The 13625-nt window shown below is 39.7% G+C and overlaps 1 protein-coding gene across 1 annotated transcript; it reads left to right on the top strand.

Annotated features, from left to right (window-relative positions):
• The first annotated feature begins 1128 nt into the window (after positions 1 to 1128).
• Positions 1129 to 12999, top strand: APOH (apolipoprotein H). The gene is made up of 8 exons (XM_054573070.1): positions 1129 to 1286; positions 1664 to 1840; positions 3112 to 3208; positions 4736 to 4812; positions 6835 to 7041; positions 9405 to 9584; positions 11220 to 11417; positions 12848 to 12999. Exons 1-8 carry the CDS (start codon positions 1223 to 1225, stop codon positions 12901 to 12903), a joined length of 1056 nt encoding a protein of 351 aa, XP_054429045.1. The 5' UTR covers positions 1129 to 1222; the 3' UTR covers positions 12904 to 12999.
• Positions 13000 to 13625: the final 626 nt, after the last annotated feature.

Here is a 13625-nt window from a genome sequence, read left to right on the forward strand (position 1 = left end):
TATTTATTCAGAGTTTGCAATAGCCAGGGAGTCAGCCATCATCATTTGTGTCTGGCAGAGAATCAAAGTCAGGGAGAGAAATGGGAAAACCTTAGAGTGGACAAAAGGGAAGTTTTCAAGTATGCCCTGGTTCCAGCTTGTTGGTGCAGGGAAGAGGCAGATGGACTACCTAGAGTTCAGACAGCTTATGCAATTGGTTAGAAGAACATAGTTGACTTTTTCTGGTTGGGTCAGTAGCTACAGAGGTTGTGATTTGGCTTCCTGGATTGGTTGCTACAAAGTTGTGGGTCAGCATGCTATTTTTATATATTGCCTGGCCGTGGCTCATTTGCATATTCAGTTGCTTAGAGCAAATGAAGTATGAGAGAACGGTGCAATCAGGAATGGTCCCCTCTTAACCTTCCCAATCAATGTCATCACCTTTCTCTTCTCCTACTCAACTCCTTCTCTCCTTTGAGTCCTGGTCAACTTTCCAATCCCTAAAATAGATCTAGAAATCTGTCTAGATAGATCTAAGAAGTATTGAGAATGGATGAGCAAGACTTGGTGTTGATTTGATGTGAGTCCATTGAGAAGTCAAAGATAGCTCTGAGGTCAAAACTGGAGGCCCCAGGAGGATCTTGTTGCTAATTGCAGGCAAAAGAGGAATCTGGAAGAAATAATTATTGTGTGAGAGAATGACAAGCTCCATTTTTTTAAGACATACTAAGTATAGAGGCCTCTATGATGTTCTTAAGAATCATATATCTAGAAACTGAAATATTGTGTTAGAGGTGTGTAGACTGAAGTCCGGGAAAGTAAGTGATGATCCTAAGTTTATATGCCAAGGCTGTGGGTGGAGCAGTCACTTCAGTCTTCTGGTGACCCACCCACAATGAACATAGAACAAAGGACGGGGAATGAGGGGTCTGACCAAAGACCTGGCAACCTGGGAATCGTCAGGGTTCTATCAGTGGCAATGATGAACTGTTTTGTGCCTTTAACAAAATTGTTATGAAGATGGAAACCATCAGCCGATGGTTTCACAATGGGCCCACAGGAGTGGAAAGTAAATGATTAAAGGATGTAGGCCTCAGAGTTCCTTTCAAATCGTGATACGTTATCTTCTATTTACAGAGATAAAAGTACACAAAAATGGTTAATAGTTAAGCACTTTCCTATGTGCATCTCTCTTTTTGGTAGAGGAAAGCCACTTTGGTAGTTCCCGTGAGAATCATCCACAATGATTTCTCCGGTGCTCTTCTTGTTCTCGTGCTTTTTGTGCCATGTGGCTATTGCAGGACGGAGTAAGTACTCTTTACTTTTGCAAAAATAATTGATATATTCAACTCCCTGGTGTATGCCAGCGATCACTAATGATAACTTAAATTCTCTTTAGGCTGGATGCTGGAGAGACTGGATTGATACTTATTTTTGAATATTGCCCCTTTTAAAGGTTCTCCAGAAGATTCTTAGACAATATAAGCTTCAGTGTATTGACGTCTACAATGGGGATAACAATAGCACCCTTCAAAGGGTTGTTGAGGAGATTCGATGAGATATGGCATAGGATTTTGCAGAGTTATTATGTGCAGCAAATTAATGAGTTTTAATTTCTGTGCCAGCTGAACTTAAAAATGCTCATCTAGATTTCTTAACTAACTGCTTTGTGCTCTATTTTCAGCCTGTCCCAGGCCAGCAGATCTACCCTTTGCCACAGTCACTCCCTTACAAGCATTCTATGAACCAGGGGAGCAGATAGTATATTCCTGCCAGCCAGGCTATGCGTCCCGGGGAGGGATGAGACGGTTTACCTGCCCTCTCTCCGGAATTTGGCCCGTCAACACACTGAAATGTATACGTAAGTCAGCGTCTTCTTGAACACTCTCTCCTCTCACTTGGATTCTGGACATTTTGTGGGGATAACCTACCTTATCATGCTGCTCAAGGTACAGAAGGCCAGCAGAGCTGTGTGTGCGCGTGTTTTGGGGGGGTTGTTGTGAAGAAACAAGAGGGTCTGGGGACTTCTCCTAAGAGATGAGACCAAGGGCAGTAAGGTACTATTTAGAGAAGGGGTGACAAGCTTAGCCTGGAATGGGGGGGAGATGTAAAAAAGAGACCCGGTATGGTAAGAGGAGAGGGAAACGCTGCAGAAGTGAAAAAAGAAGCACAGATACTCTGAAATTTAAAGAGATGTCAAGGAGACATGTGAAAAAAAAGCACAAGCAATCATCGTATCTCTGGACTTTGCTTCAAAATAAAAGCAGATTTAAAAATTACTGAAATGACAATAAATTTCATTTGAATTATGTGTGTCTTACTTGTTATATTTATAATAAAGTATAAATATATCATACTAAATTAATAGTATAACATAAATTATATACATCTATATCTCATTATTCATTTATGGTAGATGGTTACTAGGATTCATCCTCAGAATATCACTCTGTGATATCAAGTTGGTATTATTTTTACAGTCAAATATTGAGCAATCAGCCAGACAGAATTTCTGGCAATTTTACATAGAGGTTAAGCACTAAAAAAACCTATATGGACCTATCTAGGCTTTGGTTATTTTGGTCATATGGACATGACATTAGTGAAGAGTATGCATGTTCATACAGGTGATTTTAACATACTCTTTGATTTAAGAAGACTAACCATAATTTTTAATGAAAAAACACTATAACATTATTAGGAATTTTTTTCTTTAAATCAGTTATAACTCTGGAACACTAAGAATTTCATTTTTAACTTATTTTCCACATGTATTTTTTTATGTACCATTTTGTATTTTTCTATTTTTATCAGTATATCAGCAACATTGTCTATGTCTCTATGGCTTTCATAATCAATCTTTTATTGACTGCATTACAGTTCAACTGTTGACTTACCATCATTAATTAAAACATTACCTTGAGAGTGAACATTTAGACTGTTCAGTTTTTGTTGTTAGAAGTAACACTGTAATGAACACATTAATGCATATATCATTGGGCTTATTTTAGTTATTTTCTTAGAATGGTACCAGTAGGGTTATTGGATCAAAGGATAAAATGAGTTTATATATTTTTGTTTTAATAAGAGACTCTATAAATAGATATTTAACTTTTTATCTTTAAATCACAGCCAGAGTGTGCCCTTTTGCTGGAATCTTACCAAATGGATCTGTACGCTATACAACTTTTGAATATCCCAACACGATCAGTTTTACTTGTAACTCTGGGTAAGGACTTCTGGGTGACTGAGTAGCTAACAGATGAAGCACGTTTCTATGCCCTTAAGCTAAACCTCAGGACTAGTCCATACTCTATTTCTAACCTGAGACTTATTAAATACAAATCATTGAATACAAATACACTGTGGTGTTGAGGGTGGGTAAGGGGTGGAGAAAATGATAATTAGCAAAATATATCTAATTTTTCTACATCTGATTAGTTACTTATCTGATGAAGTACATTAAAACTATTGACAGCTGTCAGGGGGTTTGGGGTGAGGCAATTGAGCAAAAAAAGGGAAAAAACATCTCATGGACATGGGTGACAGGGTGGTGATTGGTGGGAGAAGAGGGTGGGGAGTTGGCAGAGGGTACGCGGGTATAAATGGTGATGGACAGAGGCTTGACTGGGGATGGTGAACACACAATACAGTTTCAGGTCATGTGTTGTAGAATTGTGCACCTGAAACCTGTACAATTTTGTTAACCAGTATCACCCCTATAAATTCAATAAAAAGAAAAAGTAAAAATTAGAAAAAAAGAAACTACTGAAACTGGATGATAATTCCTCACAATTTCTGGGCCAAATCTCGGCGTGAGGATTAAAATAGTATAGGAATTGGATATGAGCTTTAGTTACGAGGCTAACTTGATTGGCTAAGCAGGCAGGCTCTGGAAGGGAATTCTATGGAGAAGACTGGGAATATGATCATGTAGAACATACTGCTCTTAATTCTCAGTGCAGTGCAACATCCCCAGGAAGAAAACCTGTCGTTGGCAATATGGCTCATTTGCCTTATGAGCAAAGACACCACTGGTGACATTGCCAATATAGCATGTTGACTGTACATACATTTGGGCAAAATTTACTGAGGATCCTTGTTTGGGACTGGAGATTAAGAAATACTATGTGTGAAAGAGAAATGCAGTCCTTTCATCTGAAACCCCAGTTACTGGTGGGTCTGATGACAATGCTGAAAAAATTGGCTTCAAGGACAGGATGTTACATTTTCAATGAAAGTGGCCTGCTTTGCTTTTATGTTTTTAAAATTTTAAAATTTTTAAATTATAGTTGGCATACAATATTATATTAGTTCCAGGTATACAACATAATGATTAGACATTTATGTAACATACGAAGCGATCACCCTGATAATAGACTGCATTGTTTTTACACATTTGTGTCACTGGGCTCTCAGAAAATGAGTAGTAGAGATTACTCAATTCGAGTCAATTTGATTTTTTGCTTCACATAACAATCAGCCGGTTTATCCAGCTGGTTGGAGATGAGGATTTGGAGATTTTCCTGCTACACCCGCCAGCTCTGCAATCCTCCCTTTCTTCAGTGATTCACCCGCAGCATCAGGCTGGGAGACTTGAGACTTCTATGCGCGTTAAGCTCCTCAGGAAAACAACATTGTAAAATGGCAACCAAGTCAATAGTATTAATCTGAAGCAATGTACAAGGGAGAAGACATTTGAGATGCTCTCGATGGATTCTTTTCCTGCTTGATTGATTACATTTTCCTTTTGCAGTTTTTATCTGAATGGAACTAAATTTGCTAAATGCACTGAGGAAGGAAAATGGAGTCCAGACCTTCCTGTCTGTGCCCGTAAGTCTGGGGGCCCCAGTTATGGGGGAGGTGACCAGCTGGTTTACCTGGGACTTTTCTGGTTTCAGCACTGCAAGTCTCATGCCCGGAAACCCTTTGTCTCAGCTCCATGAGATGGTTGGTGGCCCTTACGAGGGGTATTCATCCTGATGACATCTTCCTCTAGAGGAGGAAACAAGCACTTTGGGATGATGGAGGGGAAGCATTCTACTCAGGAACACACTTTGGATCCTCTACCTGATGGCTCCAGTGATCTCTGGGCTTATTAATTCCAACACTCCCATAGCGTTTGGGCAGAGGCTTGGATGTGTGTGGCACTGGTCTACCAGGGACTGCCACCATTTGACTAGAAGAACTTGTGCATCAAACACCTTCTTCCGTCTCTGGAACCTCATTCATTCATCCATTCGTTCACTCACTTATTCATGTATTCAATAGACATATATTGAGGACTTAATATGGGCTACATCCTGTTTTCAGCACTGAGACTAGAAAGCTAAGGGAGACTTAGCTCTGCCCTCAGACAGTTGGTCAGTCTAGTGATGAGGAAGACAAGGAAGTCACCTTCACAGCAAGTTTAGAGCCTATCGAAGAGCCCTGCATCCTAAAAGCTGATTGAGTTTCCTGCAAAAGGAATGGAGGATTAGGTTAGTTTAGGGGACACTCAGCCGAGTAGTCAGGGTCAGCTCTGGGCTTTGCTTTTATAGGGAGGGACATTCTTACATTCCCTTATTTGTGATTTATTCAAGTCCAGTCTCTGACCCAGAGGCCCAGGCACTGCAGTAATAGTTATGAATTTTTGGCATTTCAGTGAGGTGTGTCCTAGCAAAGGAAGTGGAAAAGTAAAGCAATTTCAAATGAACAATAGTTTAAGAAACACTGAATTACCAAAACATTTATTTTAAGCTAAATTAGGTACGGTTTTTTACTCAGTAATAGGAATCACCATGATTCTTAGAAATACTTTCCCTTTTTATTTACTTTTTTAAATCTTCACATGAGGATATGTAAAGTCATTTTTTTCTCTTTAGTTACAAGTAGGTTGACTACTTGAGCTTCAATCTAACCTAAACAAGTACTTCTCATACTTTGATATACACACATATCACCAGAGCATCTTAACAAAATGCAGTTTCTGATTCATGGGTCCTGAGTAGGACCTGAGCTTCTGCATTCCTAACAGGCTTCCAGGCAGTGCTCATGTTGCTGGTCCATAGATCATATGTTGAGACTCTAGATCAGGGGTTCCCAACCCCCAAGCCATGGGCGGGTACCGGTCTGTGGCCTGTTAAGAACCGGGCTGCATAACAGGAGATGAGTTTGAATGTAACACGTTTGAATCATCCTGAAACAATCCCCCCCACCCTGGTCCATGGAAAAATTGTTTTCCATGAAACTTGGTGTCAAAAAGGTTGGAGACTGCTGCTCTAGATTGTTCAAGTTAAATCACATTCAGGTCTGCACTAACTTCTATTGTGTTACTATAACTTTCCCTGGACATGCTTAAACTTCACTTTAGTCAGGTCAGGATGACAGCCTATACCATTTCTCTGTGTAAGGCTCCATGTATAAGCTCCAGAGTGTAAAAAAACAAACAAACAAACCAAAGAAAACCTCCCAAAATAACAAGAGGTATTCAACGGGAACAAACGAACCTTAACCAGCAGTGGAACTCAGGTGTGGAACACATGCAACTTCGCGCCAAGTTGCTGTCATCAGCGATCATTACAGGGGGTCCCTCAGCAAGGCTGTCCACCTGTTCTGACTTCCAGAAACACCTTCTGAGATAGCACTGGCATCAAAGACTCATGGAAACCGAAGCACTATGTTATTATAACAGGCATCTGCTTTTCAGACCAAATTTTCTTATTTGGCTTCTACAATTGACCATTTTTACCCTGGCATTTGATTAAATCTTGTATTTTCTCAAGTTAATTTTCAGATTGTTTTTGTTTTTCTGGAAAGAGTATACTTAAAAGTCTCAATGATTTTCATAAAAATAACTGTTCTTTCTTTTCCCAGCTGTAACCTGCCCTTCACCACCCATACCTAAATTTGCAGTACTTAGTATTTCTAAGTCATCGGCTGGAAACAGCTCATTCTCTGGAGACAATGCCCACTATGGGAACACGGCAGTCTTCAAGTGCTTGCCGCACTATGCCATGTTTGGAAATGATACCATTACCTGCACAGAACATGGCAACTGGACTAAATTACCAGAATGCAGGGGTAAGTGCAATGATAAGAGAAAATGATTATGATAGTGTAATTCCCACTTTTGAAAATGAGTGACCATTCTGCTATCTTTGCGAGTTTCAAATGACGGTGCTTAGCGTTGCTGATGAGCATAGCTGTCTCCCACATGACCTTGTTTGACATGTATTCACTGGCCTCTTCCATGTACGAGGCAATGTGCCAGGTGTTTGGGATACCAGATGAATGAGACCTGGCTTCTGACATCAGGGGAATTATATACAATGCAATGAACTGTCTGGAGCAGCCAGAGGAGGGGCTCGGAGGATGAGAGGCAATGAGGGGAAGACATGCCCTACAGGGTACAGGACGTGGGAAGTCTGGAAAGCACAGAACAGGGTGGGTGCGCAGACAGCTGACTTGACGCGGGCTGGTAAAGAGAAGCCTGGATATTCTGGGATGTCCTAGGAGATGAAGGCAAAACTGGGTTGCAGTCAGGTAGTTAGTTATAAGCTTTTGCTTAAATTTAAGAATCATAAAAATACCTGGTTTTTAAAAATTATGCCAATTCTTCCTCCTTGAATTTGACCTCTCATTACTATCTTCAAATTTGTCATTTGCATAACTAGTAGACAAATTATGTAAGTTAATGCCACCAGGAGTTTGATACTAAGGACTGTTAACTTCTCCTGTGGTAGGTATTTTAGATATCTATTGAATGATTCAAAACATAAGTGATTTTTAGCATGGGGAAACTACCAGTAATAATACCTAGACTGTTTTTGGGGGACTCAACTCCGGCCTAGGCACTGGTCTCCTGCTTTGTATGTGTCATCTCATTTAATTATCTCAGGTCCTAAATAGTAGGTACTTGAAAATTTTTTTCCAGCCCTTCACCTAGATGTTTCCACTATCAGCAGGTTGTGACATTTTCCATTGTTCACCCCCTACCCAGATACTTTTTTTCCTGAACCATCAAGTTGTGTCCATCATGACACTTACCCATAATACTTCAGCATGAATATCCTAAGCTCAAGGACAGTCTCTTATATTTTCACTGTTCCCAAGACATTTAACATGTTTTGAATGATTAACGACAATAAATTAAACAATTATAATAATATAAAAAATTAAGAACATTTCATCCATAAATTTTTCTAATTGATCCAGAAGTATCCTTTATATGTGTGTTTTATTTTATGTGCGATCTAATCCAGAAGCACACACTGTTTTGTTGTTATGTCTCTTAAGTCTCTTTTAATTAAGAATGATCCCCTGCCTTTTGAGTTGTCTATCATTGACATTTTTAGAGAGTACAGGCTAATTGTCTTGTAAAATGTTCCATAATAGAAATGTGGTTGTTTTTTTACTTGTGATTAGATTAAAGTTATATAATTTATTAAGAATTCATTTTATCATGTGTCAGCCCATCACTGGTCCTGTTTAGTTTAATACCTTAATCAGGGGGGTGTGGCAGACCTTTTCTTGATGAAGGATCTCTTTCTCTTTGGAATTAGTAAGTTACCTGTGGATGATACTAGGTGATTGTGTGGATGTGCACTCTCTGGACGTAATTTCTGCATCCACTGATGGTCCAGTTTTGAGATTGGTGGTTGCAAAATGGTGACTTTCTAATTCTATCTTCCCTTCTATATTGATGGGCTAGCATTCATCTGCAGAGGTGAGCTTTTCTTCCACAGACATTTTCTTTTAGTGTTATGATAGACTCATAGATTCTTTTTCATTTAATGTGTGGAAGAGCCAACACTGAACCAAGCAGTCCAACTCTGAAGTGTGTCCTCCTCAGCTCCCTCGTTAATCTACCTTCCAAGAGTTCTGTGCTCCTGGCTTCACCTCTGCTTTGTTGTACTGGGGTAAATGGGGACATGGATTTGGGAAGCCTTATGAAGGCTTGGAAGCAGCACCATCTTTCTCCCTCATATTTAGTGCTGGCTTCTTGTATAGTCTGAAGAATTAGATGTAATATTTGAAATACAAATAATGGTGTGCTAATGCGCATGGAGGGAGTCTTTGTGTTCTAATTTCATGGCTAGTTGATTAAAAGAGACAGACTTTTCATTTTTGCCTTCTTTCAAACTCACCATCTTAGGCTGCATGGAGATGAAATTCACAACAAATAATATTTTAGGATTACGTGAAAGCCCTAATATACTTTCAAAGCAGTGTTGTTTCCTTTTTTTTTTAAAATATCCATAGTCCCATGAGTATAAGGTCAGGAGGACAGAATTAAGCACCACGGTACCTAGATATTGCATTCTAGTCATTGGAACACCCAGTGATCAATGGTATAAGGGTGACTCGAATGTAACTCTGTGTCCCCTAACTACTGGACAACATCACTATTTATACTAATATGTCTTATTGAATAAACTTTTTAGAAGTAAAATGCCCATTCCCATCAAGACCAAACAATGGATTTGTGAACTATCCTGCAAAAGAAGCACTTTATTACAAGGATAAAGCCACATATGGTTGCCATGAGAAATATGTCTTGGATGGCCCACAAGAAGTAGAATGTAGCAAATTTGGAAACTGGTCTGCAGAGCCAAGTTGTAAAGGTATGAAATGTGGGTGAGGTCTTAAAACATCTCTGAACTTATCCAGTGGATCACTTTTACTTGCCATTTTCTTGTTCCAGTCCTTTTTGACTTGTTGCTCAGGCTTGCTTCACAGCTATTGGCATGTAAAAGACTTTAGGACTCGTGTGTGCAGCTTAGTGCTTAGAAACCTTGTTTGAAATTAAAATGGAGATGAACTTATCCTTTGTAAGCACTGATAATATGGTGGAAGATTGCGTGCACATTCTATAATGCATTTAAGTCTTTACCTTTGAGCATCCATTTCTGTTCAGTTTTGGTCAAGACTCTTCTCACTGTTGCAAAAACCAACCACATATTCAACCTAGTTCAAGGAAATGGGGGCTTATAAATGGGCAAAAGGCAACCTGATGGGCATTGAAGGACAGGAAATGAAGCACGACCCCTCCTCCCAAGAACTGCAGCTAAACATCAGGAGCAGTTGTTGCTTTTTTCATCTCTCAGTGGCCTCACAGTGTCTCCTATCCCCATATTTCTCTGCTTTCTCACCATGAACCCGGCTGGACTCTACCTCTGGACCTCTCAGCTAAACAAGTCATCATTAATGCATTTTTTCCTGAGACACTTGCCTATTTTCGGTTAGGTGTCTATCCTTGATAAAGTCGGTGTCATGCTTATGCAAAAACCCACAACCTAGCATTATGTACCTGCTAAGGTGGGCTGGACAGTGTAAGCTGAAAAGGGAGTTAGGCATAGCAGGCAAAAATGATGTATAGCTAGTGTCTCAGGTTGGAGTCCTAGAATCAGAGCTTGTGACAGGGATTCAACGCAGCTGATTTATTGGGTGTCTCAGGAGAGAGTGAGGCAGTAGGATGGAGTGGAAGACTGGTTCTCAAATGTCACTGGGCATTAGAATCCCACAGAGTTTCTGACTCTGTAGATCTGGGACAGGACATGAGAATTGCATTTCTACCAAGTTCCCAGGTGATGCTGATACTGCTGATCCAACTAAGTTTCAAACAAGGATGTGGTCTCAGCTAGAGTTTAGCATCAGTTTCATCCCCTAGGGGGCTCTGGACCTTGAATCCTGCCCCAGAGTTGATCCCACCAAGAAGCAAGGGGATCTGCTTTTTGTATCTCCTAGTCATTGGCTATGGGCTATTCCCTTCTTTGACCCTGGGGTTGGGAGCTGATTTGCATTACCTCCTGGGAGAGAGGGCTTCCTTATGGCTGAAGACAATTTTTCAGAGAAAGGAGCGGTTGTGAGCTTTTACCCGCCAACCCTCACAGGGGCTGGTGGGGTGGGTATACTAGGTCAATAAATGGGTTCTGAGGGGGCCAGTGTAGGCTTACGTGAAATGACAGTGTCTGGTAGAAGTTCTTCTTCACTGAAGCTCAGAGTCTGATGTTTCTGCTCTTGTTATGTAGCTGCTGTAGGGGAAGGAAAGACCATCTTGGAACCCATGACTAATGGTTCTGTTGGTAAAGAACTGTTACTAGCAATGATACTCATGTTATTCCCTAAGTACAGCCTTGGAATCTTCCTGTCTTGAGCAATTTGTTTCAGGTGTACTCATCTACAGGCTAAAATGCTACATTCTCCTTAAGAAAGACTAAGAACTCCTAAGTCTTGACTACAGATATTGTTTCTTTCAGCGTCTTGTAGTGTATCTGTTAAAAAAGCTACTGTGATATTTGAAGGGGAGAGAGTAAAGATCCAAGAAAAATTTAAGAATGGAATGCTGCATGGTCAAAAAGTTTCTTTCTTCTGCAAAAATAAGGAAAAGAAGTGCAGCTATACGGAGGATGCTCAGTGCATAGATGGTACCTTAGAAATCCCCAAATGCTTCAAGGGTAAGTCTAACACTGGAACTTCTAGCCAGGGTTTCCACTTGCCCCTCACCATAATAACTACTTTGTTACATAATGACCATTAGAAGCCATGTCAGTATGGTCATTGGACTTTTAAAAAGAGATGGGGACAGGAGCAATAGTGACATAAAGCAGTGAGCTGCCATTAATTTCTTTACTTGCACAAACATTTTTCTTTCTAATTCTTTTCCTTAATACTTGCGATTGTGTTTTAATTTGATGAATATTGAAGTGAATTTTGCCATCTTGTGGAATTTCAAATTAAGCTTGAATAGTAAGAATAATAATAATAATAATAATAATAGTAATAAAAAAATTGAATATCTGTCACCTGTTGGTCCCAAATTATAAAGAACTCATCCCAAATTACAAAGTAACTCATGGCAATGGTAATTGGTTTATACACCTAACATTTTTTTCCTTTCTTCAGCAATTCCTAGAGTTTGAAAAGTACCCACTAGAACTTAGTGTTCATCAGAGCAAAATATTTTAAGGAAGATAATCATGTCTGTGTGAGATTTTTAACGAAGTATATAATGGTCAGCATTTAAAGCTGCCAACCGTTCAAGGTTTCGGGTTCAGGCAATCTATGTTGTATGAAGGAAGAGCCAGCAGGGGCTGAAGCTGTTTGTTGGCTCTAAACTTAGAATGTTGACAGCCCTGCACCAGCTGGAAAGGACAGAGCTGGGAGTAGAGGTAGAGAAGGAGAGAGGCGTCCGAGAAGCAGCCGGCTCGAGGGACGGAGGGAATGATAAGTGGCAGATAATACTCACCTCATAGGTCTGATTATTAGAAATATTATGCCTGACATTGAGTAATTATAATAACTGACAATGACAGTTATTATAATTACAAAGGGTTAGAAATGCACTGAATAAATTCTTATTATTCACAATAGAGCAGAACCCTAGTGAGATGTTAAATATCAAAATTAACAAAGCACCGTAAGCTCAGTACAAATCAGTAAGGGAAAAAAAAGTAGAAGAGGATAATTTTTAAAAAGCAAGAAAACAAAGCCTTGTCGATGTGTTTCTTCAAGTCATTCTCCCTCCCAGTCTTCAGACAAACGCTGTGCTGAAGGTGCATTGGGGAAAAAATAAAGGGCTGATACACTCTGGCTTTTTAAAATCTTGACTCCCGGAGTTACACAGCAGCTTTTATTTTCTGCCCTGGAAACGAAGGTGCTATTATTTCCCTTATGCTTTGTCCTATCACATAAACCTCACACTATATAATTTATATATATAAATTTATAAATATATAAATATAAAACTATATTTATATATAGTTTTGTTCATATAATTCAATTTATTCTGCACATTTGTGAAATGTATTTGATTTGTCTTAGCCATTTAACAAATTTGAGAAATGGTTGTTTCTCATAGAATGTTCATCTTTTTCTCCCCAAACAGAACACAGTTCTTTGGCTTTCTGGAAAACCGACGCATCAGATGTGAAGCCATGCTGAACTGGTTTTCAAATTCAAAATTGAATGTCATATCTGTGTTTGTCCAAGAAACCTAATGAAAGTAGAAAAAAATAAATGACTGGATTTATGATCTGAGCCATTGTATCATTACTCTTCGTGGACTTAATTTTAGTCATGTTATCTGGTTAAGAACCCATGTATTTGGAACATTACCATTTCACTGCTATGAAATGAAAAGTGTAAACAATGATCTGGATAACCCAGTTCCCCTTTCCCAAATTCTATTCTCAAATGCTTTCACCTGAAACAACTACAATTCAGTATTTTTCATAGAGTGGCCCATAGACCACCCTCCCTTGTTGGTATCACCTGGTACTTACTACAAAGAAAAAGTGCTGTGTCCCCGAATTTGTGAGGATGGTTCAAGAATCTGCATCGATGGCATGGTCCCTGGGTGATTCTTTGCATTCTCCGGTTTGAAAAACATGCCCATGAAGGAATGGGCACGGACTGCTGGTCGTTATCTAGGGGGGCTGGATTTGAACCTTCGGTGCCTGGTTTATCGAATGCCTTAAAAAAAAACCTCTCCTTAGTCTCTAAAAGTCTGTGGTCTGTCATAACATTTCTCCTTTGTTTATAGTCAGTTCCCTCACCCCTTTTTCCTTCTGTAGTACATGGCGGCAAAACATACCCCAGGCCTTTGCTGCCTTCCCTCTGCCTGTACCACCAGAGCAGCTGACTGTCGCTGGGGAAAAAAAAGA

This window comes from Pteronotus mesoamericanus, unplaced genomic scaffold (genome assembly GCF_021234165.1).
Source record: "Pteronotus mesoamericanus isolate MK-2021 breed Mesoamerican mustached bat unplaced genomic scaffold, CSHL_Meso_final contig_246, whole genome shotgun sequence".
Classification (NCBI taxonomy): Eukaryota; Metazoa; Chordata; class Mammalia; order Chiroptera; family Mormoopidae; genus Pteronotus; species Pteronotus mesoamericanus.

What these genes read in the sequence shown, in the direction of transcription:
- APOH (XM_054573070.1), top strand. Translation starts at nt 1,223, where the DNA reads ATGATTTCTCCGGTGCTCTTCTTGTTCTCGTGCTTTTTGTGCCATGTG. An exon ending in CAACACACTGAAATGTATAC is followed by an intron (nt 1,841 to 3,111) that starts GTAAGTCAGCGT and finishes TTTAAATCACAG; the next exon opens with CCAGAGTGTGCCCTTTTGCT. An exon ending in AGTTTTACTTGTAACTCTGG is followed by an intron (nt 3,209 to 4,735) that starts GTAAGGACTTCT and finishes TTCCTTTTGCAG; the next exon opens with TTTTTATCTGAATGGAACTA.